Here is a 27015-nt window from a genome sequence, read left to right on the forward strand (position 1 = left end):
ATCTAATGTAGCCTGTGTATTAGTACATATATGTTTCAATAGATGTTATAGATGAAAAGTCTTATAAATTTAAATGTTTTTAATTAGTAATTTGTAGTTACATAAGACACTTTGGATTTTTCTTTCAAGGTAGCTATATTCCCAAAAGTCTTATTATTTTAACTATCCAATTCTATAATAAACTAAGCAAGTGCTCTGAGCTGCCATCTTCCACAGAATTGAAATAATTCTTGTAAGCATCTTGAATTTTTTTGCATTAAATGCATCTTGCTATGTGTTGCTTGGATAAGAAAATAATTCATTGCATAATGTTCCTTCCAAGTATCAGAATATGACTGACATTTAAGACTGTCCTTCCTGCTGGAGTGCAAGCACACTCTTTTGCACAGATGCTTTTTACAAAAAAGCAACCAGTTAGTTCTACTTTTCCTCTGACAAATAATGTTAGTCTCCAGAACTTCTGGTTTGCCAGTATTATGAAAGGCTTCTCTCTGCAGCACTTTGCCTTCAAGATATGATAAAAGATTCTTGTTTGATCACCCAGGTACACTTGTATTTCATGAAAGCTAAGATTTCTTCAGCTAACGAGTAAGGGGCTTCTTTTCTGCTCCCGATGGTATTATGGAGATGATAGGTTTAATTCACTGCTTACAAGAGCTTAAATGAGACTATATTTGGCCAAAATCCATCATCATTCATTCTTCCATGAGTTCCACCATCTAGAAGATCACAGCATCAAGAAGAACAAATTAATGTCTTGTAATTAAAATAATAATAATAAATAATAATAATAATAATAGCTTACACTTACATAGCGCTTTTCTGGACACTTCACTCAAAGCGCTTTACATGTAATGGGGACTCCCCTCCACCACCACCAATGTGCAGCACCCACCTGGATGATGCAACGGCAGTCATAGTGCGCCAGAACGCTCACCGCACATCACTGATGGGGATTTTTAGGAGGCCATGATTGGCAACGGCCAATGGGAATTTTGGCCAGGACGCCAGGGTTACACCCCTACTCTTTTCAAGAAACGCCCTGGGATTTTTTAATAACCACAGAGAGTCGGGACCTCGGTTTTACAACTCATCCAAAGGATGGCGCCTGTTTACAGTATAGTGTCCCTGTCACTATACTGGGGCATTAGGACCCACATGGACCGCAGAGTGAGCGCCCCCTGCTGGCCCCACTAACACCTCTTCCATCAGCTACCATAGTTTTTCCCAGGACGTTTCCCATCCAGGTACTGACCAGTCTGAATATGATGGGGATTCAATAACTGCGCTTGCTATCCAGGGCCGCAATGCACTGTGGTAAGGGCCATGTCCCTTTCCTCAAAATTAATCTCCACCCTTCTTCAGTTTGTGGAATTCTGGAGTATTAGTAATCAATGTGTACAGAACAATTATTAATATGTTTCTAAAACCTTGCTGTCTGTATTTTGGCAGACAGTGAATAATTATTCCAGAGATGAGAAAAAATCCCTTTGCCAGAAACCTAGTGTTAGAGCTAGACACTCACTCTGTGTTAATGCTGCCTGAATTACCATATTTTTTTAAATGGGCAGTAAAACAAATGTATCCATTCAAAGACAAGATGTCATCCATATCTTCTGTTGCAAGCTTCTTAAGATGTTTATTCTGAAAACCATGTTTTTGCACACTAGAAAAATATTGTACAAATTACTTATTTTACTTCTTCATTTTCCCAAAAACAGAACAAAAATGCATATGCTAATCTTTTATTATGCTCTTTTTCAAATTTACCTTTAACAATTATTTTAAAAATAAGGTCATATTAATGGCTTTCGCCAATATCCCTTATCCTAAGTGGCATATACGCAAATTCAACACTAACTTTTAATATTGATTCATTCCTTAAGCCTCCTTAAAATTAAATGATAAAATGGAAGTTGCTTAATATTGCACAGAAGGTGCAGCAACTGCTTTGACAAAAAAACAATGCCATGAAAAATATTCAGGTGTTGCATTAGGTTAATCCAAGGCAATTTTTCAACAAATGTTTGCACATTATTAGAATCCTGTTTTAAGGTTTTCTGAATTGAAGGATTCCATAAAAATCCAGAGGGCCTCTATAAACATATATAATAAATGTAATTGAAATAAAGTTATGATTATTTTTATAAATCTTTAGGTCCTGCAAATGTAAAAATAAATTGGCATGGTAAATTTTACCAACCCTACTGTTTCTTACCAGAATACATAAATAATGGTATCTCGTGTTAAACAGGGTGTTACTTCTTGTTTATTGCAAATGGCAACTTTCAAAACCTGATTTATTTAGGAATAAATCAATGGCTTTTAAGTGATTTATCAGGCTTTTCTGTAACTACAACAGACTTGGTGAAGTAACATGTCAATGAATGTAACTCACTTATAACTGCTCTTTTCTTGCTAATATGGGGTTAATCATACACACTTTTTTTCAGTTTCCAAAAATTCCAGTTTTCATTGTACAGACTAGACTGCCATTATTTGAGCTGTGTGAAATTTACTTTTACCATAAACAGTTTAATAATCTATGGCACATATGTCACACTCAGGTTTCTTACTTCCATCACTAACAACTTGTTTGCTTTGATGCTACGTACAGTATATGAATGTGTGCTGGTACAAATACAAATACCAACACTAGTAATTCTGTAGGAAGACATCTGATGATAGATTTATAAAATAATGTACTATTCCAAAAAACAAACAGCAAAGGAAAAAGGTTGTAACAGTTATGATACTCGCTTCAGTGAAAAAAAGCTTGATTATGCACTTATGAGTGATAAGTAAGGAAAATTGATTGATTTTTTTTTCTGATAATAGGGATATTCCCCTTTCATTTGAAATTATTTTCTTTACAGTCTCAATGTAAACAAGTGATGGCTCAGATCTCACAAGTAAATTCAGTACATATGCATACATATAGTTGTAGGTAAGTTCAAAGAACAAGGTATTTAAAATGGCTCAAAATACAATGTTGCTCCATCTCTATTCAGTATAGTTCCATTTTACTTCAATAAACTCAACTCATTTCCCATTCTAACTGACTATCAGCAAAACAGCTTGATTTGGATTGCTCTGCTAACCCAGCATTGGTGGGAGACTTTCAGCTTTCATCTGTTAAACATAAAAAAAAAATATCACTCAGGACCAAATCTATTCAGCACGGCAGTAGACTCAGCTGCTTCAAGTCACTTTTGTGAAAGGTGGCTTCCATGTAGAATTGGAAAAAAACATCTTTATGACACATTACAGCCTTCTTTTCTCTTCGCTAGTCTTTTCATTAAATGGGCAAAATACATTTTTAACAGCAGTTTTTGTGGCAAACAGCCAATAATAAGGACTCCCACAAAACAGTTGATACAATCTGTCCTGGCTGATAGCTGTCTCAAAGTTCTTGAAGTGAGGAGACCCAAAACGTTAATACACAGAGTCTGGAGACAAGAGACTCCAGTTTCACTAGTACATCGCTCAACGAGTTAATGACTTCTTCCACATATACACATCTTCAGTAATAAATTTTGAATAATCCTGATCCTGCAGTCCCACCGTCAATATTTCATTTGAGCTGAACTCCCTAATTAACTGAAGCCTTAATTAAACTAATAGGTTGCTTGAGTGGTACATTTTCAAGGTTATTTTCTACTCAAAAGTTTTGAATTTTATGTCACTGGACTAAATCTTGCACATTCCCCTCTTCCTCATAATTATTAAAAATCATCACGACACGAGAAATTGTAGCTTCATGCTGCTGCCATCTAGTCCTAATGTTTGACATCTTGACCCAGTTGATCAGCAGGGCATCTGGAGTTTGTCATTTTCACGAGACTGCTGTCCATGAAAGAACTCAGCTGACCACTTTGATTCTGCAGGGTATGTGGATGCTCCATTAGAAGTCACTCTTACACGTTGATGGATTTTAGAAGGTACACCACCTTCCTTGAACAGGTATTTTAAAATGAGCCAAAACGAATTTCATTGATTAAATAAAACACCGTGTTTAATGAACATACTTATTGTTCTATTTACAAACATAAACAAACATAAGGGGCACACCACTTAAGATTTTTGTACTGAAAGAGATAACTGATATGTACTAAAATTGGCCCTATTCCATTCAATCACTTATATGTTACAATGACACAGATAAAGTACATTAAAGAACTGGAATAAGACATACCAACTGTTCCAACTATGACAAAAATGTTCAAGTTAATTGCAATTCTGACAAAGTGAATTGACGGTTACCTTATTTAATTCAGAATGAATACAGCAGTAGTATCCTGATGAATGCAAAGTCAGTTTAAGCTTTAGTAACATTCAACTCTCCTTAGAAATAAAAAGAACCGTGTTAAAACCCTCTTAAAAGAACTGATTTCTTCACAGTGCTTCAATTTATTTAGAGGGAATAGAATAGGTCATTTACCATTGATACCTTCAAAATCCTGGGTGTCTACAAATGGTGCTGGTCCCCATATCCTAACTGTGCCGTCATCAGAAGCACTTGCCATCATGCCAGGGACCTGTGGGTTCCAGCTAACACAATTGACTGTGCGTGTGTGTCCCGTCAGCTCAGCTATTGGCAGCTCGCTGCGTTTGTGCCAGATATAAACTTTATGGTCTATAAAAAGAAGGCAAAGAGTTAAAACATTCAGATACATATCTCAAAAAAGTGTCAATTACTGTGCCAAATAATATTTTTATAATTCTATAAAAAGCTGGAATACCACAGCATTGACTATGGTAGTGAAACACAACATGTAAAGCTAATAGGATGGAAAAAACATATTTGGAGAATTTTTCTTTTTGATCTGTGCTGGGTATCACAGCTATACTCAAAGGTGCTGTAAATATGACATAAGATGTTCTTTCAATCATCTGTCAAAACATTCTGTAGCAACCATCATCTCATCTGGTTATAATAACACATATATATTGTTTTTCTGGACACTGCACTCAAAAGCACTTTATACCACCAATGTGTAGCACCCACCCTGATGATGTGACAGCAGCCAAAATGCACCAGTAAGCTCACCACACATCAGCTATCAGTGTGGAGGACAACGAAGTAATGAAGTCAATTCATAGATGGGGATTATTAGGCGACCATGACTTGTAAAGACCAGGTGGAAATGTGGCCAGGATACCCCTACTCCTCTCGAGAAACACTCTGGAGTTTTAAATGACAACCGAGTGTCAGGACCTCGGTTTTACATCTCATCTGAAGGATAGCCCGCTTTTTACATTGTAGTGTCTCCATCACTATACTGGGGCATTAGGAACCACACAGACCGCAGGGTGAGGTTCCCTACTGGTCCCATTAACATCTCTATGTTGTCTTACACACATAATGTGTGTGATCTTATTGTATAAGAAATATATCCTTTTGTACTAAACTTTCTGTACTTAAGACATGGCTTTTGTAAAAGATATTTGATACAATTATAAGAACAGTTACAGTTGTTTTTCAGAAACAAAGAAAAACAATTTTGTAGTGTTTTTTTTCCAGTTTATTGGATGAACACCAATTACAACAAAAACCAAAGACCTAAATTTATCATTAATTTCTTAACCTAGATTGAAAAAATGCAAAAATGCCCTCTTGGATTCACAATTGTAGCTTACCTTCACTACCACTGGCTATGAAGTCTTCATTATGGCCTCCAAAACATGAATGGATTGTATAAAATCCTTGTGTGACCCCTTGATACTTTCTCACTAAAACACGATCCTGCAAGTCCCATAAATGAACTCCCTAGAAGAAAAAAGGAAACTTTTAACATGTTAAGAAATGGCACACAAATATCAGGAGTCACGACCTTTTTCACACGTTTAAACAAAGAAGCACCATCATAATATAAAGAATATATAAAGTTAATCATTAAAGCATGTACAACAAACAATGAACATAGAACAAATTATTTTAGTCAGGCTTCCATTTAACAAGCCAAAACCAGTGTAATTCATAGATTTCCATGTACCATGACGGTGCTCCACAATAGCTGCTCTCCTCTCCACTTCTCAGAAGTCTGCAAACACATAGGTAGTAGTGCCAAATTGACAGCATACTGTATGATAGGAGCAAGACATATCATCTAGTAATTATACTGAGTTTTACAGAACAAGGTCTGAGCTGATCAAATACAAAATTTGCAAAAACATTCACACTCCATGACTAATCTGTGGTTAGTCTCCACCTAATGAAATAAACCTTTACCTGTTCATTTGCAGCCTACGCATGTTGACACAGCTACCTACTTGGACTACTTCATATTCCAGATTCCATATTTGCACCCATTATTTGTCAAATGAGTTTCTTTCAGTTTCAAAGAAGTAAAGAAGGAACAATTGCTCCCCCCAGTTACCATAGAACAATCATATCATCCATATATGTGCCTGTGAAAGTGAAAACACCATACTAATAATTTATCTATCAGCCTTTTAGATGCTGAAAACATAATATTATTAATAAATATTTTAGTAATAAACTGAAATAATTCAAATGGCATATGGAAGATTGTCTGCTCTCCTGCTGTACCTGCCATCAGCTCTTAATCTTAACAAGATTAATGGCAAAAGTCTGGTGTCATAATGAATGCCACTTAACTCACTGTCACTAGGGAGTCTGTCAATTCTAAGCATGAAATATGAAATGAACTTGCAAATGTCTGATAGAATCCAAAGCAAAACTTGATCTGGTCTTTAAGCACTACTGGATAGAATGAAAGGTCAATTACTCCTAAATGACTATAGTGGTGAGCTCTTGTTTTAATACTCCTAACATAGCTTATCTTCTTCCATGAATGGTTGCATTTCACTTAAAACAAGCTTCAAAAGTCACGTCCAACTTGGCAGTTCTCTGAACTGTCCTGGATGCTGCTTCATTACCTGCTCTAGCTGTTCTGTCTACTCCAGGATAGGATAACTGTATGCAAGAGGCAACTTGAGACTCTGTATGATAAAACACCACTGTGTTGCCTAATCTTATTACATCTATGAAACTAAATAATGCTAGGCCTGGTTATTATTGGGATGGGAAATATTCAAGGTTGAACCTTAGAGACACTATTTGTTCTGGACGGGAAACTTTAAATTACTATAGTTTGATGACGAACACCACTGTGCTATTGGAGCCGTCATTGTTCAGACTAGACATTAAACCAGTTTTTTAACTTTCCAGTGTTCTGGTTTATACAGTCTGATGTTTATAAAGTAGCCCTTTAATTCAATTTCTTGTTCAGGGGGCTTCTGGGCTCATAATGGCTGGGACACATTAACCAGGAGCACACTCCACTGCTGTGGCGGGTAAAGTGGTATGTTTAACACTATAAACATACAATAAATTATTTTTAATCACAAATCTCTCTCCACAACACATCACCTTTGCAAGCTATTTCCAAGAAGGCTCTAAAAATTTCTCATAAAGCTCTATAAAGCAGGAAAATCTCAGGTTAATAGCAGGTTTCCTTCACAGAATGCTCTTCTCTTTTGCTTTGCCTTTCCGCTATTTCCCTATTCATCTCTGAATTCAGCATGTCCAAATGGCCGGAACTTGCAGATCTCAGCTTTCTTCCAATTCCTCAGTCTTTGCCTGCCCCCTAGTGGTTACATTACAAGATTTAATCACTAACTTCAGAACTAGTTAATCCTATCCTAGAATAACTTGAGTATATCTTTTGTAATACCAGATGTAATGAAACACTTTTGATTTTACTCAGTCAGATGTACCATGTACGCAACACAATGTATGGCTACTTTCATATCATTACCATTTATACGTTAACAAACCGATTCAAGAATCTGATAACCTATGTTATCTGTTATTTGTAGAGCATTTATAAAATAACTCAACAAAGATTTTCATTACTATGCGTCTCTATGTCTTCAGGTCTGAAATAAGGCGCATTCAAGAGTATATCAGCTATAATGCTGGTCAGTTTTAAAATAAGTCTGGGGATAGAAAATCTTCAAATCATATTGAATTAAAAAAAATCTAAGTCAAAAGGTCAATTCACAGCAAGTGAAGTTTTTTTCACTAAAATACATTTAAAAAACTGCAGCTGTCTACAGGCACAGAACAGACTGGTACCAAGTTCTATAAACTCTACCAGGCTTGCTCCTTGCAACAATGTATACTGGCAGCTAAGTATACTTTCATCAGTCTGGCTCCCTCTTCTGCAGTAGATGAATACCACTGCTAAACTAAAACACGAACTTCAGACTTCAGTACATTCGCTGCCCAGTACCACGCCTGAATGTCCTCATCCCGATTTCACCAAAATCGCCAGTAATCCATGATGAGGGCCTGCCTCATGCCAACATAAGACTGAAAAGACTTAGTAGCCAATAATGTAAGTAGACAGTAACTTGGACCTAGGACCTTGTAAGAGCTTGCATCAGGCAAGGGCAACTACATCAGTTACTCTCCTATTTGTTGTACTTTCAGAAAATGCCTTGTAAACCCAACAATCAACTCAACACTATGTGCAAGTGACAGCTCACCAGAACCTGCTCTTCTATTCTCTCCAGTATCTCCATTAAAGGGAAGTCAAGTATCGTCTTTCTAGTCCAATCTCTTAATGCTGTGCCTTAGTTAAGGCAGAGAGAAGGCGTTTAGAAACCTTTCATTTTGTTGCTATAACTACCTGTTAAAGGACCACATCCAATCAATTAGAAGGGCCCATCAAACTGAGACCAGACACATACTGTATCTAAAATGCACAAGAAAAACTGTTCAGTCAGTTCACTGGAGACCTAACAAGGCAAGTTGTTTTTCAAAAATACATGAAGTGATGGAAGTACAAATGGTCAGAGTAAGCAAAGGTTAAACAGACTAAAGTGAGACATTTAAAACCACACCTCATATCTATTTAAAAGATCTAGAATCACCTACCAAGTATATATACTTCCAAACCTTTAAAATTACACACTTCATATACAAGACAAAAGCATTTATCCCATAAACAGTTCTGTTGAGAAACACCAATTTATCATTAGCAGACTGGGATATGTTGCTAAATTTAATTAAGTTCTGACAAATCAGACCAACATTTTGAACATTTTATCCCCTCTTATAACATCTTACCTGAGTTGCTACATTTAACAAAGCTAATCTTCCATTCTTTGAAACAGTGAAAGACATTATCGGATGATCCTCCTGCACTCTGAAAGAAACAGTTTCACAAGTGTTAAACATGGTATATTGCAAATGGCATATTCAAATAGCAATAGTCATTATCTGGCAACTTTTTCTGGCAACTATCTGGCAGTTTTTCAAAATATGAACCTTTGTTTACATGAGACCTCTTCATGAAGGTTCCCTACTTACAGTGGAAATATACTGATGGAAAAAAGAAATGCAACACGTCCTCCACATTCTAGCCCTCCCATCTGCGTGGAACAGGCTGAAGAGTGATTCATCTGTGAAGAGGACCTGATGCAACTACTGACGATTCCATCACAGCCTCTGTCTGGCCCAAGCCAGTCGGGTGTGATGTCTAGGAGGTGTGAGCAGAGGGCCTCTGACAGGTCGCCTGGCTCTAAGGCCAGCAGCATGGAGCCTCACTGTCCTGTCACTGATGCAGGCATTGTGTCTGCTGGCAATTTCAGTAGCAGTACGGTTGGCAGATCTGACACGATCTCTCAGAAGGACCAGTCTGATATGTTGGTCCTGCACTGGTGTTGGCACTTGAGGGAGACCAGATCTTGGACACCTTTCCTGCTGGTCTGCATGAAACCTTCTCTGCAGCTGGGACACAGTGGAGTGGCTTACTCCATATTGTCTGGCAAGCTTTGAATTAAGGCCTTCGTAAAGGTAACCTGATCACGCATTGTTCCACCCGGACCTTGTTGGGTAAAGGTCCACCTAACGAGCTTTAGTGTGATTGGCAAGTTGCAATGCCTCACAGCTGTATTGCTGGTCAAAGGACAAATTGACAACTTTTTGTAAAAGTACATAAGCTATAACTATGGTTCTCATTCCAGAAAATGTTGCATTTTTCTCTCCATCACTATATTTAGGAAATGCTAAAGTGAATGATGAAACTTATTTATACATTGACTTGTCTTTATTTCTAACACTAAAGCAATTATTAGCCATTTGTGGAATCAACAATGAAATATCAAAGAAATTGATATAATTGTCCACTTTATGAAGGATTAATACAAATGTATAGAAAACATATCTCTGTATTTAAAATGTCATATTATAGCTTTTAGTGTGGAATCGTCTTTGTGATTTATTTAACTCATTTCATTGTATGTTTCTATTGCGTATTTTTAATTATTGAGCTGTGTAGGTGAAGGGTGGGGTTAGTTTTGTGTCTTAAGTAATTGGCTTTGTTCTTTATCTTCAACTACACTGTGGTTAACAGCGATACCAAGAAAGTGGCCTCTAGCTGCAATAACTGCCTGCTCACACCCAACTGTACCTAGCACACTTTAGTTAGTTCATGACTGAAAAGGAAATAAAAATAGGTTTGGATTCTGCACATCAAAAGCCTAGAATATTTTCATTGTCGTATCTACTTTGGTATGTAATTTAATTGAATAATATATAACAGGCATACAGACTCACTACAAACAATAATTTGGCTGTACTTTGTGTTCAATAGTTTCACACTATGTGCTAAATGGTTTAAATGAGACAATTCTGGATGTTCATTTTAAAATGTTAAGAAAACCAGCATTACCTAAGAAAAAAAACATTTCTGAGCTTGTAGGATTTATGTTTGTGGTTCTCAATTCAATGCTATATATGTTAATCAATTATCTACTCATGCCTATACCAGTACTGTATCTCTATAAAGATGTAAAACCTCAGCTGACTGAATGATCTAATTTGATTATGAAAAATAAAATACAGTAAAGCTGCACATCTGCCAATTTAACATGCGAGTTCTCTTATTTGCGATTCAGTCTGGCAGACAGTGTCTTAGGTGAAAGATCATAGCGGGATGAAAACGAGTTGAAGTTCTGTTAACCGCAACAGGATATAACAACTGGCATAACAGGATCGTGAGACAAATCACTTGAGAGAGCCTCTCCTTACCCAGGTACCCACTACCCAGTGCCTGATTCTCAAGGTGGTCTTGTTTTTGTTACAATTAAAAAGCACTCCAGGTTCTGTGTCAGCAGTGTGGGAACCAACAGGCTGTAAATGACTTTGCATAATAGAATATTTTCTATTCTAGGCTTTGCAAAGTGACAGTTTTATTGCTCGTTTCATTAGAGTGGGGCATACTAATAAACCTAACCAGATAATATTGCCCTTTTAATGTGAACAGCAGGGAAAGAAGATAACTAAAGTTGCCACTACAACCATTACCTTCAAGTTTGAGAAGGAATACGATTCATATATCAACAATATCCCAATCCTAATTCAAAGACGGCTTGTGTGGGCGAGTGGCAGGAAATAAGCCGTTATTGAAAGAGAATCATCTTAAAACTTGTATGAAATTTTTGCTAAAGAATGAAAATGATACAGCATATATGTTGCAGGTTCTTTTGTGTTTGTCGTAGGAAAATGGATCATCCAAAATACAGATGAGTCCTAGAGAAAAGGCTGCTGGAGTCAGCTTCACATTTCAGCAGGACAAAGACCCATAGCCTCACTGACACTCAATGACAAATGAATATCCTTGAGTGGCCCTCTCAAAGTGCTGACATGATCCATTTGAAAATGTAAGGTGAAACTTGAATATTTCAGATATCCCCAACAACCTCGTCAGTACTGCAGAAATTATGTCAAGAAGAAATGGCAAAGAATATACCATCTCACTGTGCAAAGTAGGTAGACACCATTTCAAAAGGTACATTGCTGTAATTGCTGCCAAAGGTACTTCCATTAAGTACTGACCTTTTACAGAATAGAGTAGAACATTTATGCTTTGGTTTGATTAGTATAGTTCTGAACAAAAAAGTTCATTTGAAAAAAACAGATATATTATCACATTCATCAAAATTTGACTTGATAGGTGGTGAAGTTTTGCAAGGCTTCACAGGCATAAAGGACTTGTTTTACTTTATTTGATTCATGAGCAATTTAAATTTAAGGCTTACTCTGCTATGTTTATAAATAATTTTCAGCTACAGTTTATCTTCCTGTCATCATAAATTACCACTTTTGCAAAAGAGTTTTCTTTGGGTTGAAATAACTCAACTGTGATTTATGATCTTTTCCAGACTTTTGCACTTCTATTTGGATCTTCAAAATGTTCAAAACTACAGGACATTAGCTATGTAGTGTATAAACATACTGCAACAGTACTTTATGCAACAAAAAATCTTAACATCAGTAGGTTATTTACATAGAAATAAAGACAAATGACTGCTTCCAAGACTGAAAAGATTAGCTTCTTTCAAATCATAGAAACATATCAAGTGGGCTTACATGTTCCTATCAGTAAGGTCCTCAAAATTGTAACCCCGTATCCGCTGGTGTGTGTCTGAAGCCAGGACAGTCTTCCCATCACTCAAGCACCAGAGACACTGCACTCTTACACCCTCCCAGGAGTCCAGTAGGTTACCATCTAAATCCTGCATCGTAGAGCACAGGAAACAATACTTCACTCTACAATTAACCAACTTTTCTGCTCTTAAGACTGAAGGCTTTTAAGAACAGGTATTTTGCTCATGTCCATTCTAAGCCATAGCGCTAAACCAGGAACAAAATATTTAAGAAATAAGACTTACCCATAGAATTGGTACAGTTAAACAGCTTTTAAACAAATATTCTCCTTTGAGAAATGTATTTAAATTCAAGGCTTTTTAGCAATTTAATTTGTATTTCTCCTGACTTTAAATACTTCAATAAGCATTGACATTCTAAGTCAATGACTTTTAATTTGAAAAATTAAACAATTATGGTAAATGTACACATTTACTATTTTAATATTAGTTTCAGCTGTGGCAATTAGTCAACAAATCCAGTTATGTTTGCTTATTACTTATTTACTCTACAAGCGGTGGCTACAGGTTCTCATAAAGACAGAGCCCAGATGAAGAATTCTAAGGGGATAATTATTTTCATCATAAAACAAGTAAGCCTTACTTATAACTGAAACCCAGAACAAATGTTCTCAAGAAATGAAAACATTATGACCTGGTTGTCTTCCTACACGAGCTGGTTACTTCCCCTTCAGGGAAGCAAAAGTCTTAAGATACTACAGCAAAAAACTAAAAGAACCCTAGTACTTACACACTGATAAAACTGCCCTCTCTGTCCTCCTGTGACAAAACGCTTTCCATCGGGGTTCCATGCCACACTTGTTAAGCTGTCCTCATGTGACTGACTCATTTTTGTCCGCAGTTCCCCGGACTAAGGAGAAAAGAAAATCACAGTTTCCTGAACTATTACATATAAGGTTCAAACAGTTTTCACACCCAAAGAAGGCTCCACAGCTGAAATGTTGTGTCCTTCCTTTTCCTTTCAGCACGGAATAAACCTTTACCTGTTCCATATCATACTATCGACCACCTAACCCTAAATATTCTTCTTGTCCACAGTTCCCTTAAATATCTACAACCACCATCTGCGCCAGGCACTATTAGGGAACAGATGATTCTGTATAACAGACATACAATGATCATTTGACTATTTCAAGATTGCTTAAAGGCTTCCCTGCTTGTCCTGCGCTATTAGTTTTTGCATCTCTCGCAGAAAGTCCTCTGCTATTTACAGATGACTGTCCAGCTGTTTCAGGGAACATGTACAAGCCTATAGTCCCCAACTCAGGCTTTGACTTTTTCAGATTGGTATTGGTTCTGGTCGGTATAAACCTATCATCTTGATCACAATCCCTAGAATTAACTGTACAATATTTTCACAGTTTAGACGACGTACCTGTACATTCCAAAGCCACAGTTCAGAACAGTCATCAGGACCGCATGCTATAAGGTAATTATCATCAGGACTCCAGGCCAAGTAAGAAACACCATATGCATGCCCTTCTAAGGTCTTTAATAGCTTTAGCTGATGAGTATCCTGTAAAAAAAATCTACTTGTTAATAATGCTTGTTTCTATTAGCATTTAACCAAGGATTGATTAAAAATGCCATGCAAATAGACACATTTATAAATAGTGGACTAGTATTATAAACAAAATGTGGCAATGGAATAAGGAGACTTACAATTTATTCTGTATATTTATTTTTTTCTTTATCTTTTTTTAATGTATTTTCGTGTCTTTCACTCTTTTATCACTATGTACAGAATCCTTGGGTTTGGAAAGGTGCTTTATAGATAAAAATTATCTAATGCATTGCAACACTGCTCCAAATAATGCTAACCCTAATCATGTCTGAAAATTATTTTATGTATTTTATATTAATATATAAAATGAAAAATATATTTATAAAATATATTTTAAATATATTATTCTAATAATGAAAGAGATAAAAAAGCAAAAAATAACAGGAAGATCTATTGGTGCGAGAGGACTTTAAGCATCACAATCATCATTACTTTAATGAGAAAATGAAGCGTAACAGTTATTTAGCTCTGAAGGTACTCAGAATAAATCTAGGCAAAGCAGCTGCATTTTTTGTTGCCAGCGAAAATTTTTAATTTCCTTTTTAGATCCAACAGGCAGTCTGTCATTTCTATTTGTATGCATGTTTGTACAGGGGTTGAAGCCTGTCTCCTTTGTGGCTCAACTGTGGAGGATTATTTTATCAAAATAGTCAATTTCCCTTTTAAATTCTATTTTTGAGTACAATGTCGTTTAGGAGCATGTGGTGCTTTGAGCTCTGGAACACACTCCAAATGCAGATACTAGTTTGATAAGATAATGTGTTTTGTGAATCAGGCTGTTCATGGAAAATTGAACTAATATTATTTAAATTGTATAATTTGTTTGTACGCAACTAGTGCCTATTACACTGTGTCAAACTGGTGACTGAACCTCAAAGTCATAACTCCTTGTTTTGTATAGGAATACAGTTTGATTTGACTTACTGTGTCAACCTGCCATATAATAACAGTGGTATCTTTTGATCCTGTTGCTAGTTTAGTGCCATCGTTTGAAAATTTGCAGAACCACACTTCATTACAGTGTTCTGTTAAGATTTGCTGGGTGTAACAAGGGAACTGTTTCCTGGAAAAAAAAGAATTTTCGATCAGAAAACCTAAACAGTTGCTTAATCATTCACAATACACAATGATTTATTCCAGTGACTTATCATAAATGAACATTCACGCTGGTCTCGAGCAGCTCTTTTGGTATTTAAGTGCCAGGCATCGCTAAGCAAAACTTCAAATGTACATACACAATGCCATATTGTAATAGTACTTAGCATGACTACGTTTATCTTTGAAGTAACTGTCTTTAATCTGAACAGCCTCTTCATCTTTTAAAAATAACATTTTTCTAAAATTTTAGCACAAAATTTTATGTTTGATATAAAAGAAAGAAATTAAATTGAAGATGTATTATTGTTGCTAGTAGGTATATGACAACAATTAGAAATATTAACCCAGGGGTGTAAATACTACCATGATTTTACCATTTTTGGGTGTGAAGTATCCGTTTAGAAGCTTTTATACATTCATGGACTGTAAAGATTTGTAATCAAGAAACTCTGGATCCAATTTTCATAATGCCGCAAAACAAAATACAAACATTAATTCAATCTACCCCTTGCCGTTTACACAGATACTGAGATACGGTCTATAATGTTGGAGGAACTTGGCTTGACTTCACAAAGTATTACTTAATATGATGGTATTAACATCTAAGTGCACAAGGAAAAACTACAAAATGAACCAACCACCACATATTCTTAGAATAAAACTGACTACATTCTTGGCTTTATTCGTATACTTGGGTACTATGCTAGAGTGAACAAGTAGCTCAGTAGGTAAGAAAATAACCATTCTAATTAGGGTTTCAGAGAGGCAAGAATCTAATCTCGGAAACCTAGGGAATAAGAGAAAAAGCAGTCAATGCTGGACAGAACACCTCCCCATTACAGTGGGTTACTAGGTGTGTCGTGAAATGCCGAAGGCTGTGATTGGACATTCTTCTATAATGTTAATCTTTTTTATATAATTCTGAAATATATAATGATGTCCCCTAAAATATATTTCAACACATTTGATATTTGTATTTCAAAATGGGTTATATAATTGTTGTTGAAGGCAACGATGTGTTATTTTTTTCTTTATGTATAATTAATTTAAAAAATGTAGTTTTGATGATTTACAATGGGAAATTATGACATTCTTAGAGACTGTCAGGCACTATTTACTCAGAAAAGGTGACCCCCCCCGCCCCCTCCTCCCCAATGGGAATTATAATAAAAATCAGATCTTTTAGTGCTTCCAGAAACCAAGGTAATATATACATTTTTTAAATTAGTTAAGTTACTAGTGTAGCCTGTGAATTTTAAATACTAAAACATGTTCCTTCACTTATAAGAAGTAGCTCACAAAAACATGAAATGAAACAGGCAAGGTTTTACACATTACATCATGCACGTCTGTCCTGGTAAACAGAAATAAACAGGACAACGATCTGCAGTCTCCAAGAGATAATTAGAACAGCATCTTTCTCTTGTTTCTGAAACCAATGAACACTGTTCTTCATGCTTCTGCTGGGGCACAATGATTGTCCACCCACCTGCTGCAGACATGATCTATTAGTAGGGAGACGGAGTCTAGGCTCCCGTCCAGTTTGGTATTGTGGTAGAGGCACCGGTCCCGCTGCAGCTCCACTGCCTGCCGCAGCAGTGTCTGTAAACGGCGAGGGGGCAGCATCACTGACGGAGGCAGGTATGCTACAAGGAGAAAAAATAAAGAATGAAAAAAGGCTAAAGTAAAAGAAACCTCCGTGTTCATAAATATAATGGCTGTCAAAACAATTACAAATGGCTCTGAAAAGTCTTAGAAACGACTGACAACTTCGTAAACCTCCAGAAAGCATCGGCCTACGGTGTTGGGATATAAGCTTGCATAATCACTGATGCTGACACAATGCCAAACACATCAATAGTAGTGTAGCACTTGAACAAAACTATAGACTTAAAATGGAAATCAAATGTTACCAACTGCTGTTTGTCATCAGCATTTGGAATGACAGAAAAAGGACATATAGGTTAGTGACTATGGCCCACTGGTAGATTTTATTCTTATCTGAAGAAAAAAAATAGTGCTAATATTTTTTCAGCAGTGCTAATATCTAAACAGTTATGTTTTGAGATTGAGGGGAAAAAAAGATTTGCAATATGATTCTCCTCAATATTGGGGAAAAAATACCAGTAACTGTATTCAGAAATTTCAAAGAGCACACAAACAGTTGTGTACAGTTTAAGTTCCAGTTGAACAAAACTGATGCATAACTAAGCTAGGCATTTTACAGATTATTCTACCTGACCTTCACCAAGTGTTGAAATAAAGCTATCGCTTTGGCCGAAAAATCAATAATTGAAAAGACACATACAGACACCAATTATTTTATTATAGCAATATTATAAATAATTCAAGATTTAGAAAGGAACGATTTTTTGCTATACTTATTGCAGATGTAAAATGTAGTCATTGGCATAATGATTTATTGCATATATCCAAAAATATTATATATCTACTCCCCAGGTCATGCTAGGATTCTGTTTGGAAGCAATACTTAGCCACTGCATGCATACATATAGAGAATTACTATTCCCGATATTGCAGCAATCCTACTTTATTTGACCCAGCTGCTATTCCAGTAAGGAAGAAGGGAAAACAGAGCAAGATTGCAGGCTAACCAGTGTTTATTATTCCTTAATGGTTAACAGGTGTGTGCACTAATCATAGAGAGGGAAGAGAACAAAAGACAGAATGTAGCAGCAGCTACCAGTCCCTGAGGTAGAGAAAGAAAAGTTCATATATATAGTTGTAGTTTCAAAATGTTTTCATAACTAGTATAATTTAATGCCAGATACACCATAATATTAAAAATCTAAAGTATGATAACTAAACCAGAATGACTTTAATTTAAAATAAAATACATACTAAGTACATACTAAGGTACTTCCCTGACATGACTGCAATCTGGGTTATTGAAAATCTTTAATGAAAAAACCCAAAATAATATGCAGATGTTAAAACGTGTGAAAGCAAAGTGAGGCAGAAGTGCAAAACAAACCTGTGGTGAAGAGCACATTACTCACTCCACACAACTCATTCATAGGAGAAACCTGCCACAACACTTGCGTTTCACACATGTAAGGCCAACTCTCCTTAACTAGAAACGTTTATTACAGAATTCAGGTTGTTACATAAAGTTGAATTTGTGCAAGTTGAGTTTTGTGTAACCCAGAGAGAGCGTGCATTATATACAGAATGTGGCTTGTCTTGCTGAAATTTCGTGTCATTTCAAAGCTATTAAGCACCACTGATGAGACTCAATACTGCTGACTTACAATATTCTCCTAAAATGATTTTTTTTACTAGCCTTGGTTCTAAAATATTTTTTTCCATACATACTTTCCTCTTAAAAACTAAACATTGTAGCTACTGATTTTTCTGCTAGATAGCAAAGCAACTATACATTTTCATTTCTACAGCACAGAACACTCTTTTTTAGACTACCATGGCTAATTATGACATTATCCTGCTGGCTTAAATTGGAGGCTTAAGAGAAGAATCTTTAAACAAGCACTTAGCCTTCCAAGAGCTTAATGAATTTATCTTTTTAAATATATTTTCCTTGTAATTTCTACGTTTGCTCTGATCCAAAAGGAAAATGCAAACTCTTTATACAGTCAAGAATCTTTAAGCAGATACTAATCATATAACTAGAGCTCACAGCTCAATAGCCCTTTCTTATATTTCACTTATACCTTCTCTTAAGTTATAGTAATTTAAATTCATAAAGTAGATCCTCTTATGTCTTTCACTCAAGTGCCCAATACTATAACACTTTAAATTTGAAAACCTGGTCAAATAGGGACACAAAGTATATTAAAGTGGATTTAAGGGGCTTACCACAAAAGTGGGGTTCAAACATTAAGTAAACATCCCAGCCTACTGGGGGTCATGTTTAAAAATGTGGGACAGGGCTGGCTGCCTCTAATTATGGCTAGCAGAATTGCAAATAGAGATGTTTAGTGACTTTGAAAAAGGGGCGATTTTGGCAAATTTGACAGAACCTCTAGGGGTCCAAGATGTTGATCTTTCCTGAGCAATGGTGTCAGGGGATGTCAGCACAGAACTTAAGGAGAAACACAGCAGCAGCAGCAGCAAAGGGGCAAGAGTGGCTGGAAGCACATAATCCAGGATTGGGATACACGTGCATTAATTTGAATTACAAAGCAAAATAGGCAAGGGCCTAAAGATCAATTGACTGCAAATTTCAACCCGGGGCACAAGCAGCCAGTTTAATCGAAAATGATCTACCAAGAACTCCACAAAGAGGTGAGCTCAAATCAGGTTACAATGCACAGACAGCTTACCACACTTTCCAATACACATTTGGGAGTCCAGAAAGAGCACAGAAAATGGAATACTGAACATTGGAGAAAAGTGAAGTATGAATCATCCTTCACTATGTTCTCAACAGAAGAACGCAGATGTAGCACCAACCTAAAGAACTCAACAGCCCTTAGTGCTCGGTTTAATAAGTGAAGGGTACTGGAAGCTCTATAGCATTGAGGGGTACATTTTCCTTGCATTGTTTGGGTGCTGTCATTCCCTGAGAAGGCAAGGTCAATGCTAATCGCTACTTAATGGTACTGAGTGATCATATTAAGGGATCTCATCCAAAGAGTCCAATGGTTTGAATCTTAACACTGACATTATCCATATGACATGGCCTTCACAGTCACCAAATAAGAATGCAATAGAGCATCTATAGGATATTCTGGAAAGTCACCTGATATACCTTTTTTCACCTCCATCAAACAGGTGTGTTGATGAATGGAGCCATATTCGAATTGCAGAATAACACAGTTTAACTCTATCCCATGGCACATACAGGCCATCCTGGCAGCACATAGTAGCCAAATACCCTATTAAGTGATTTTACATTGAAGTTTCACTTTTTATGCCCTCTACTGATTTAAATTCAGTAAACAACTTTCTATACTATAAAACTTTCTATATCTATAAAATAAGCATATTCTTTTTGATTTCAGAGTGACAAAACCCATATTATTTCATCCTAAAGCATAAACCAATCTGTTCAAATATGCTTTACTGTATTTATGCGTTAGTGGTAGAATTATTTTATTTTGACCATGTGGCTATAGGGAGCTCTATCCTTAGCTGAACAACTAGCCTTCAGGCATTCCAGACACTATAATCTCAGCAAGTAACCAGTAATAGTAAGATTAATCACAATTTCTATAAATGTTTAACTGTGCAAATCAAATTGACAAAAAAAAGCATAAAGAAACAAAAAATAGGTGTTGTAACTACATTAAAAAGCATTTCAAAATGAACAAATGCATCCGGTTTGGTATCTATTTTGCATATCCTGCAATTTTTAAAAGGAACACACTTGTAAGATAATAAGACAGCAAATTTGTCAATGCATTATTTTTAATTTTTCATAATCCAGTGTAATTTATCTAATACAAGGGAATTTTTCTCCAGTTCTTAAATTTCCATTAACTGTAGCAGTACTGTGCTTCTTACATAAAATGAAATTTACAGAAAAGAGTGTGTACAAATTATATCAGTGCTTTCTCATGCTATATTTGTACTTAACCAAAAAAATTTTAAGCAATGTTGTTGAAAAATATGCTTTTTTTCCTTACACAAATGGAACCAAGGGCCAATACTGCCAGACAACAAAGAGCAGTTTCTGCTACAGCAACTACAAATCTCAGTGATTTTGTCTAAAATACATACAATTAACTTAGAACCAATTTTACCCTGGGCATTAAAATACGGATATTTTTAACCATACTGGTTTGCAAATCGGTCAAATTATCAATAGGTCAGATCCAGAAACCATTTCTTAAGTAAATTTTACAGAATTTGATGGTAATAGGGTCCTATTCTGTTTGAAGCAGTGATTAGCCCACATGAGTATATTCTGAAATATAATGAAGACTACTCTGAAACAAAATGAAATAATCATTAATGGATCACAATGACTATAGAAAAAATAAACGAAGATGTATTAAGTAGAAGAAGTTATTTAAGGACATTCTAAGGGCCATAAGTAGCTACCGCTTAATGTTTACAAATATGCTTAAAAAAGATTAATCAAATCTGAATTATGTAATTATTTTTTGTTTTTTATGTAAAGTCATAAGTAAAGTATGCGATTAGCATTCAAGGAATAACATTCAGGAAGCTTTTATCATAAATGAAGAGAATCCTGTTTAGGATTTATGTAGTTTTTAGTTTTTTCTTCCATTATTATATAAATCATAAACACTAACCAATTAAGCAACTTAGCAAAGACTAGGTTACAATGTTTAGAATTAAAACTTATCTTCAAGGAAATTCACTCTCCATTTCTGGGGCAATTTATATTCTGGACTTCTAGTTTACAGTTGAAAATGCATTCCTGTAATTCCTGACCATGTCAAGCTTGAGACCACTGACTTAAATTTATTTGGGACCTGGATTTTTCATAAATCTCTTTCTTTTCAGATAAGCTGGAAGCCAGCTATATGTAATTTGTGAACTCATGGTTTTAGTTAGGTTATGGCGTACACACACGCAAAGTTAAATGTTTAATTTTTTTATTATAAATATCAGTATAACCATAGTGTGGTAAACAGTTTCCAAATCACTACGTAGACGGCCTACTTCTGAAATACAACCCAGCAACATAATTTAACATGACAGTAGTATAACAATTAAGTTACTGAATAAAGTCCTCAATATTCTAAAAATAACTGCAGTAATAAAAAAAGGTTACGTTGAAATATTTTAGCTGTAATTATATTCCTAATTACATGAAAATGGAAAGTTATACAAGGATATTTCTAAGAAAAGAGCAGAACATGCGAAGCCACAAATTAAAAAAAGAAATGCCCGGTTCTTCCCTCTTATGCAAGACAGTAAAGCAAAAGCAAAGATTTTGCAAACAAACAACAGGAATGTACGAACTTGAATCTGCGCCTTCAACAGATAGGGAAACAGGAGGTGACATCAAACATTGTAAAGTGCAATATTATCGACACAGCACATTTCCCAAAACAGTTATTGTAATTTTTAGCCATATTGATGTGTTGCTGCAATAATAATCCTGCTCATTACAAGAAGAACCGCTGGTTCAGACATTTGATGTATATTCTTGGCTGAGGAGCCAATGGCGTGAAGCTATCACCTGTGGGATTATGACTGAATGCCTCTAAGTTAGAATATTACCAAAAAGGTCATATTTTCTAATATCCAAATTGGTGAATAAGATATTACACCATTAAAGTGTATAAACATGTACCCTCCAGTTATATTCCCCTCCAAAAGTAGTTAAAAAAAAACCATAAGTCAAATTATCATATCTGAATTCTAAAAATCACCAGTCATTTATTCACACCTCTAACCACTCCTTCTAATAAAAAACAACAAAATAGAAGTGAAACAAAATTCTCTGGAACCATATAGGAAACCACAGAGTTTCCCTGAGGAATAAAAAGAGGTAACAAGTGTTTTCCAGTTGCAGCATTATGATTAAGATCGGAGCTCTTAGGGCTGTGAACAAAAGGTCTGGTCCCTGATCTCCAGAAGTTGGGGAATGGCTGCAAAATAAACTATAAAATGTACAACTTTTCAAGTAGAGCCAATTATTAAGAAACATACAGCTACTGGCATAGTGCAAACTCTGCCATCAAGAGGTCACAAGTGTACCTTGCTACCATGGACTTTGAAACAAGTGGTTTAAGCAACAACCATAAATCCAAAAGCAACAGCTTGAGATATTTAGCATAAACTTGCATCTTAGGATACAAAGTAGCAATAGCTGGCATTTAATGTTGCTTGTGGTTTTAATCTTTTATTGTGGTTTTGTCTGAGTTGAAGAAAGAAGCCTCCTCTGAGGACAAACTAAAACAAATTCACAATCATTATATTTCACATAATTTAAGAAAAGTGATACTCATATCTCATATTGAGAGGAAACTCCTCGTCTTCAAATATGGGGGGGGCTAGAGGGGATAGAGTGAATGGGGGGTATTAGGTTTATTTTGCATTGACGGTTCCTGAAGCCCTTAAGATGGGGAATCAAAGTCCAGGTCAAAAAATGATATTTTGGCCTGGACCCCAGTTAGCCTGGCTTGATGAAATCTGTTTTGAAAGGCATATTTATGTGACTCAGGAGGCTGTATTTAGAAGAGTTTTTAACATTGACATTGTAGCATTATGGAGAGCTTTTGGAGCATACAGTTATCAAACCACCTAAAACATATTTGGGTTTTAATTTAGTCTTGGTTTATATTTTATTTTGGTTCACATTGGATTCCTCTTTGAAATGCTCCCCTTTTTGTAGGATTTTCAAACCATTTTTCTTCTCTTCACTGCAATACGGAAGTTACAGATTAAGCAAACATTAATTTAGATTACTCTAGAACTGGAAGATTAAATCTGAATCTGAGTAACTTAAATTTTAATAAGTTTTTTCAAGATCACAGCAGAAAAAGTACACATTAGTCAAAGTAAATTATGCATTATGGATATTAAATTTATAAGCTTTCAAGACTAAAGGTAATTATTCACTTCCCAAAACACAATTTGGATAAATCCATAAGACCTTTTTAGAATTATACTAATGAACTAGTTGGAAGCAACCAAAGGAGCAAGATGGGTCCTTATCTTGTATGTTAATCTTAGAAAATGTGAATTTTAATACCTTAAAAAAACTATGCCCAAGAAGTCTTGGGCTTTCACATAACACAATGTTATGAACATAACTCCTTGTAGGGATTTGTCAAAATTCAGAAAAAGAAACATTTTGAAAATATTTTACCATACTGAGATACTTCACTTGTTATTAAAAGCAAAAATGTAAACCAACTTTGTAGTTTGTCAAGAAGCTTAGACCGTGAAGCTGTCCCTTTTCCTTCCCATTCAGCTTTTGCACGAAGATCCTCAGCATGGCTACACATAAGATACCTGCAGAAAAGAGACATTAATTCCATTTGTAGTAAAGAAAAAACTGAAAAAATATGTAAAAACAATTAAGACAGCCAAGTGGAAAACAAGACTTTGGGCTTTCCATTTATGCATTAAGCAAAAGTCTGAATCAACAACCATATTAAGAAATTGATTAAGACAAGATTGTTATAAAACCTCAAATAAATGCTAGACTAGCAAGATATGTATAATGTGCAAACATCATATGTCATTAACCAGTTTATGCAGTATAAAGGAGTGCCAAGTATGTGTATCAACATTTATACCATTAATATTGAATCATTTTGCAAATATTTTAGAAAAAATTGTTCTCAAATGAGTTTTTAAGCAGCTGTTCTAAATGACTAGATATCAGCAGATATGAGGCAATTTGACCAGTTTACATTTTTTGAGAACTCACTTTGCATATTTGGAAAAAAAAGGAACTTCTTTCTTGCACTTTTCTGAGCAATGCTTTACTTAACTGGATAAAGCTGGAAAAAAAACTATTTCTGATTTTCTGAAATTTGTAATAGCAACCATTTGTAGCCCTGTGAAAGGATAATGCTATCATTTGTGACAAAAACTACTCCAACATTGTTTTCTGCATGGAATTACTGCAGTAGTTGCACAAGTAGCAAGTAAAAATATATCAAAGCACTGTTAAAAGGAGCTTCTAGATGCAAAAATACATGGTACCTCCACTTCACAATTTTATGAAAAGCATTGTTGTTATATGCAAATTGATGAACAATAACATTACATTTTTTTAAATCATGCCAACGTGCCAGTATTTCAATTTTAATAATAGGCATTTTTCCAATAAAATAGAAAAGGCCACACTACCTTCACTTGAAGCCTGAAAACAAACTGGTATACACCGTATGTTGCCAGAGCACATTAATTAACGAAGTAAGGATTGGTTGATTTTTTAAAATTCTTACATACCCGCTAAGGACATGAATACGATCTGTGTTGTACTTTAGTGGTGTCAGTTCACCTCGCAGGACCTGAAGTGCTTCAAGTACCTTCCCATCTTCTAAATACTCCAGGTACTTTTGCTGCAGCAACAAGAACTTCATTCTCTATGAAAGACAAATAAATACAAAAATAAGCATCCTCTTAACATATGAAAATGAAAGCTCTAAATCTGTTCAAGTGGATTCATAAGTGTTTAGACAATGCCCTGTTATACAATGACACAAAATGCATATTATGGAATGGTGTTCTTCAATCCCACTTCTTGAGGGACAACCCCAGCCCCAACTCTAAATAACCTTAATAAATCCACAGTGAACAGTTTTGTTACCCCAGTAAAGTATTTAACCATTTTCTAAGAACGATGGACTCAGCCTATGCAATACTACAAACAACCTTCTATTAAAACTCCACTCACATTGTTTTTTTTATTTATGATCACTCAAAGTTTGTTACAAAGAGCTAAATAACATTTCAAAGGTGGGACACAGCATTATCAATTAGTCATTTTCATTTGTGGTTAACACTGGAAGTACTCCAGTTGTTGGTATTTAACTTCATCCATTCTGATCTTTAGCAATTTGCCTGTAAACTTCATTGCTCAGTATATTACTCTAAAATAAAAGCAATACTAGTTCCAGTTATAGAATTTATTACGGTAAATGCATTCCTCTTTGGTTGTGTACATAGTCATCTGTTCTCACAATTTAGAGATACCCAACACCATGCACCAGTCTATCATCTCAGACAAGCCAAAAAAACATAGTAGTGTGTGGCACTACTAGTGGCATGAAACAGAAATTAAGGTAGTAAAACAGCTATGGGAAAGATAACTTAGAGGCTAGAAGGTTGCAATGTTCCACAGTTGTAATACATACATTATTAGCTATTTTCAATTTTACAAGAGGATGCTGACACTTAAAACTGTTCTGTGGAGTTGAAGTCTTTATCCAACATCCATCAAAAAATTTAATATGAGTTATGAGACCAATACATTTTTCACACTTGCTCACATGTTGAATAAAAAATGCAAGATTTCTAACTAAATGTGAAATCTTGTTTAAATATTTAGATTTAATTCATTTCACATTCTAACTGTAACATGTAGAGCATTTGTGTCACATTCTGTGGTATTCTTTACTTCCAAAGTAATCACTGTATACTATTGTTTGCTTTAACAAAAATAACTGAAATTTGAATCCTGCACAGAATACTTTGCACTTGAAGGTTTAAATCAGTTTTCAGAAATGAAAATTTTTATCAATATTTTCCTATTACTGTTCACATAGCACTGGTTCAATTGTTTCCACTGGGAAGCAATTGTGCATGTGCTCAACATTCAAATGTTGAGCCAACATGTTTTAACCACAGCACAAACATACAACCTGGTGCATTTCTGCTGCTTTGGAAAGCCAAAATTAGATTAATAATCAAGAGTAGTAGGTGAGAGCAAGGAATATTAGTTTAGAACAGTGGACAAAAATCCAACCCCAACCCCATTTGAGCTAAAGAAGGCAGTTTAGGACACAAGGGCAATGCTGAATCTACATTACTAGTTCTGTTCTGCTCACTGTATTTTTTAGACTGCAGGTAACGTACACTATTTCAATTTCCAAAGCATATCCTGTTCTACTGCCTAAAGTATAATTATAAAAGCTCATGAGTTTCTCCATGTCTTTGTCAACACCATAGCACAGATAACCTGCTGATGTTTTGCTTACACTGCCAGTGTAGACTGCAGTTTTGCCTGCAACAGAGACATAAATGAAGTGACATACAGTATATCAGACATGTCCAAAATGGCTATGGTGCACACAATCCTTAAATTGTTAGGCACTGATGCATCACTCCTTAGTTAATTGATATTTTGCCACAAATAGTTCCCTCCTTTGCTTTACAAGATACCTACGGACATCGAAGAGTTACTTCCAATGTGACAAGACATTAGAAGACAAGATGGGTTTTAATTGCCC

At 35.5% G+C, this 27015-nt stretch overlaps 1 protein-coding gene across 8 annotated transcripts in view; it reads right to left on the reverse strand.

The window, feature by feature from the left end:
- wdr26a (WD repeat domain 26a) overlaps nucleotides 1-27015 on the reverse strand; it is a 52580-nt gene that overhangs the window by 9571 nt on the left and 15994 nt on the right. For 4 of the 8 annotated variants that reach the window (XM_088624858.1, XM_088624853.1, XM_088624852.1 and 1 more), the window contains exons 4-13: nucleotides 25013-25149; nucleotides 23967-24064; nucleotides 16635-16791; nucleotides 14972-15110; nucleotides 13859-13999; nucleotides 13214-13333; nucleotides 12407-12552; nucleotides 9101-9179; nucleotides 5641-5770; nucleotides 4442-4636 (exon numbers count right to left, since the gene is read on the reverse strand). In XM_088624858.1, the coding sequence (XP_088480984.1) occupies nucleotides 4442-4636; nucleotides 5641-5770; nucleotides 9101-9179; nucleotides 12407-12552; nucleotides 13214-13333; nucleotides 13859-13999; nucleotides 14972-15110; nucleotides 16635-16791; nucleotides 23967-24064; nucleotides 25013-25149 (1342 nt within the window). The remainder of the gene's footprint in view (nucleotides 1-4441; nucleotides 4637-5640; nucleotides 5771-9100; nucleotides 9180-12406; nucleotides 12553-13213; nucleotides 13334-13858; nucleotides 14000-14971; nucleotides 15111-16634; nucleotides 16792-23966; nucleotides 24065-25012; nucleotides 25150-27015) is intronic. The other 4 variants (XM_088624851.1, XM_088624856.1, XM_088624855.1 and 1 more) reach the window with 1 other exon arrangement.

This window comes from Lepisosteus platostomus, chromosome 3 (assembly GCF_059453375.1).
Source record: "Lepisosteus platostomus isolate fLepPlt1 chromosome 3, fLepPlt1.hap1, whole genome shotgun sequence".
Classification (NCBI taxonomy): Eukaryota; Metazoa; Chordata; class Actinopteri; order Semionotiformes; family Lepisosteidae; genus Lepisosteus; species Lepisosteus platostomus.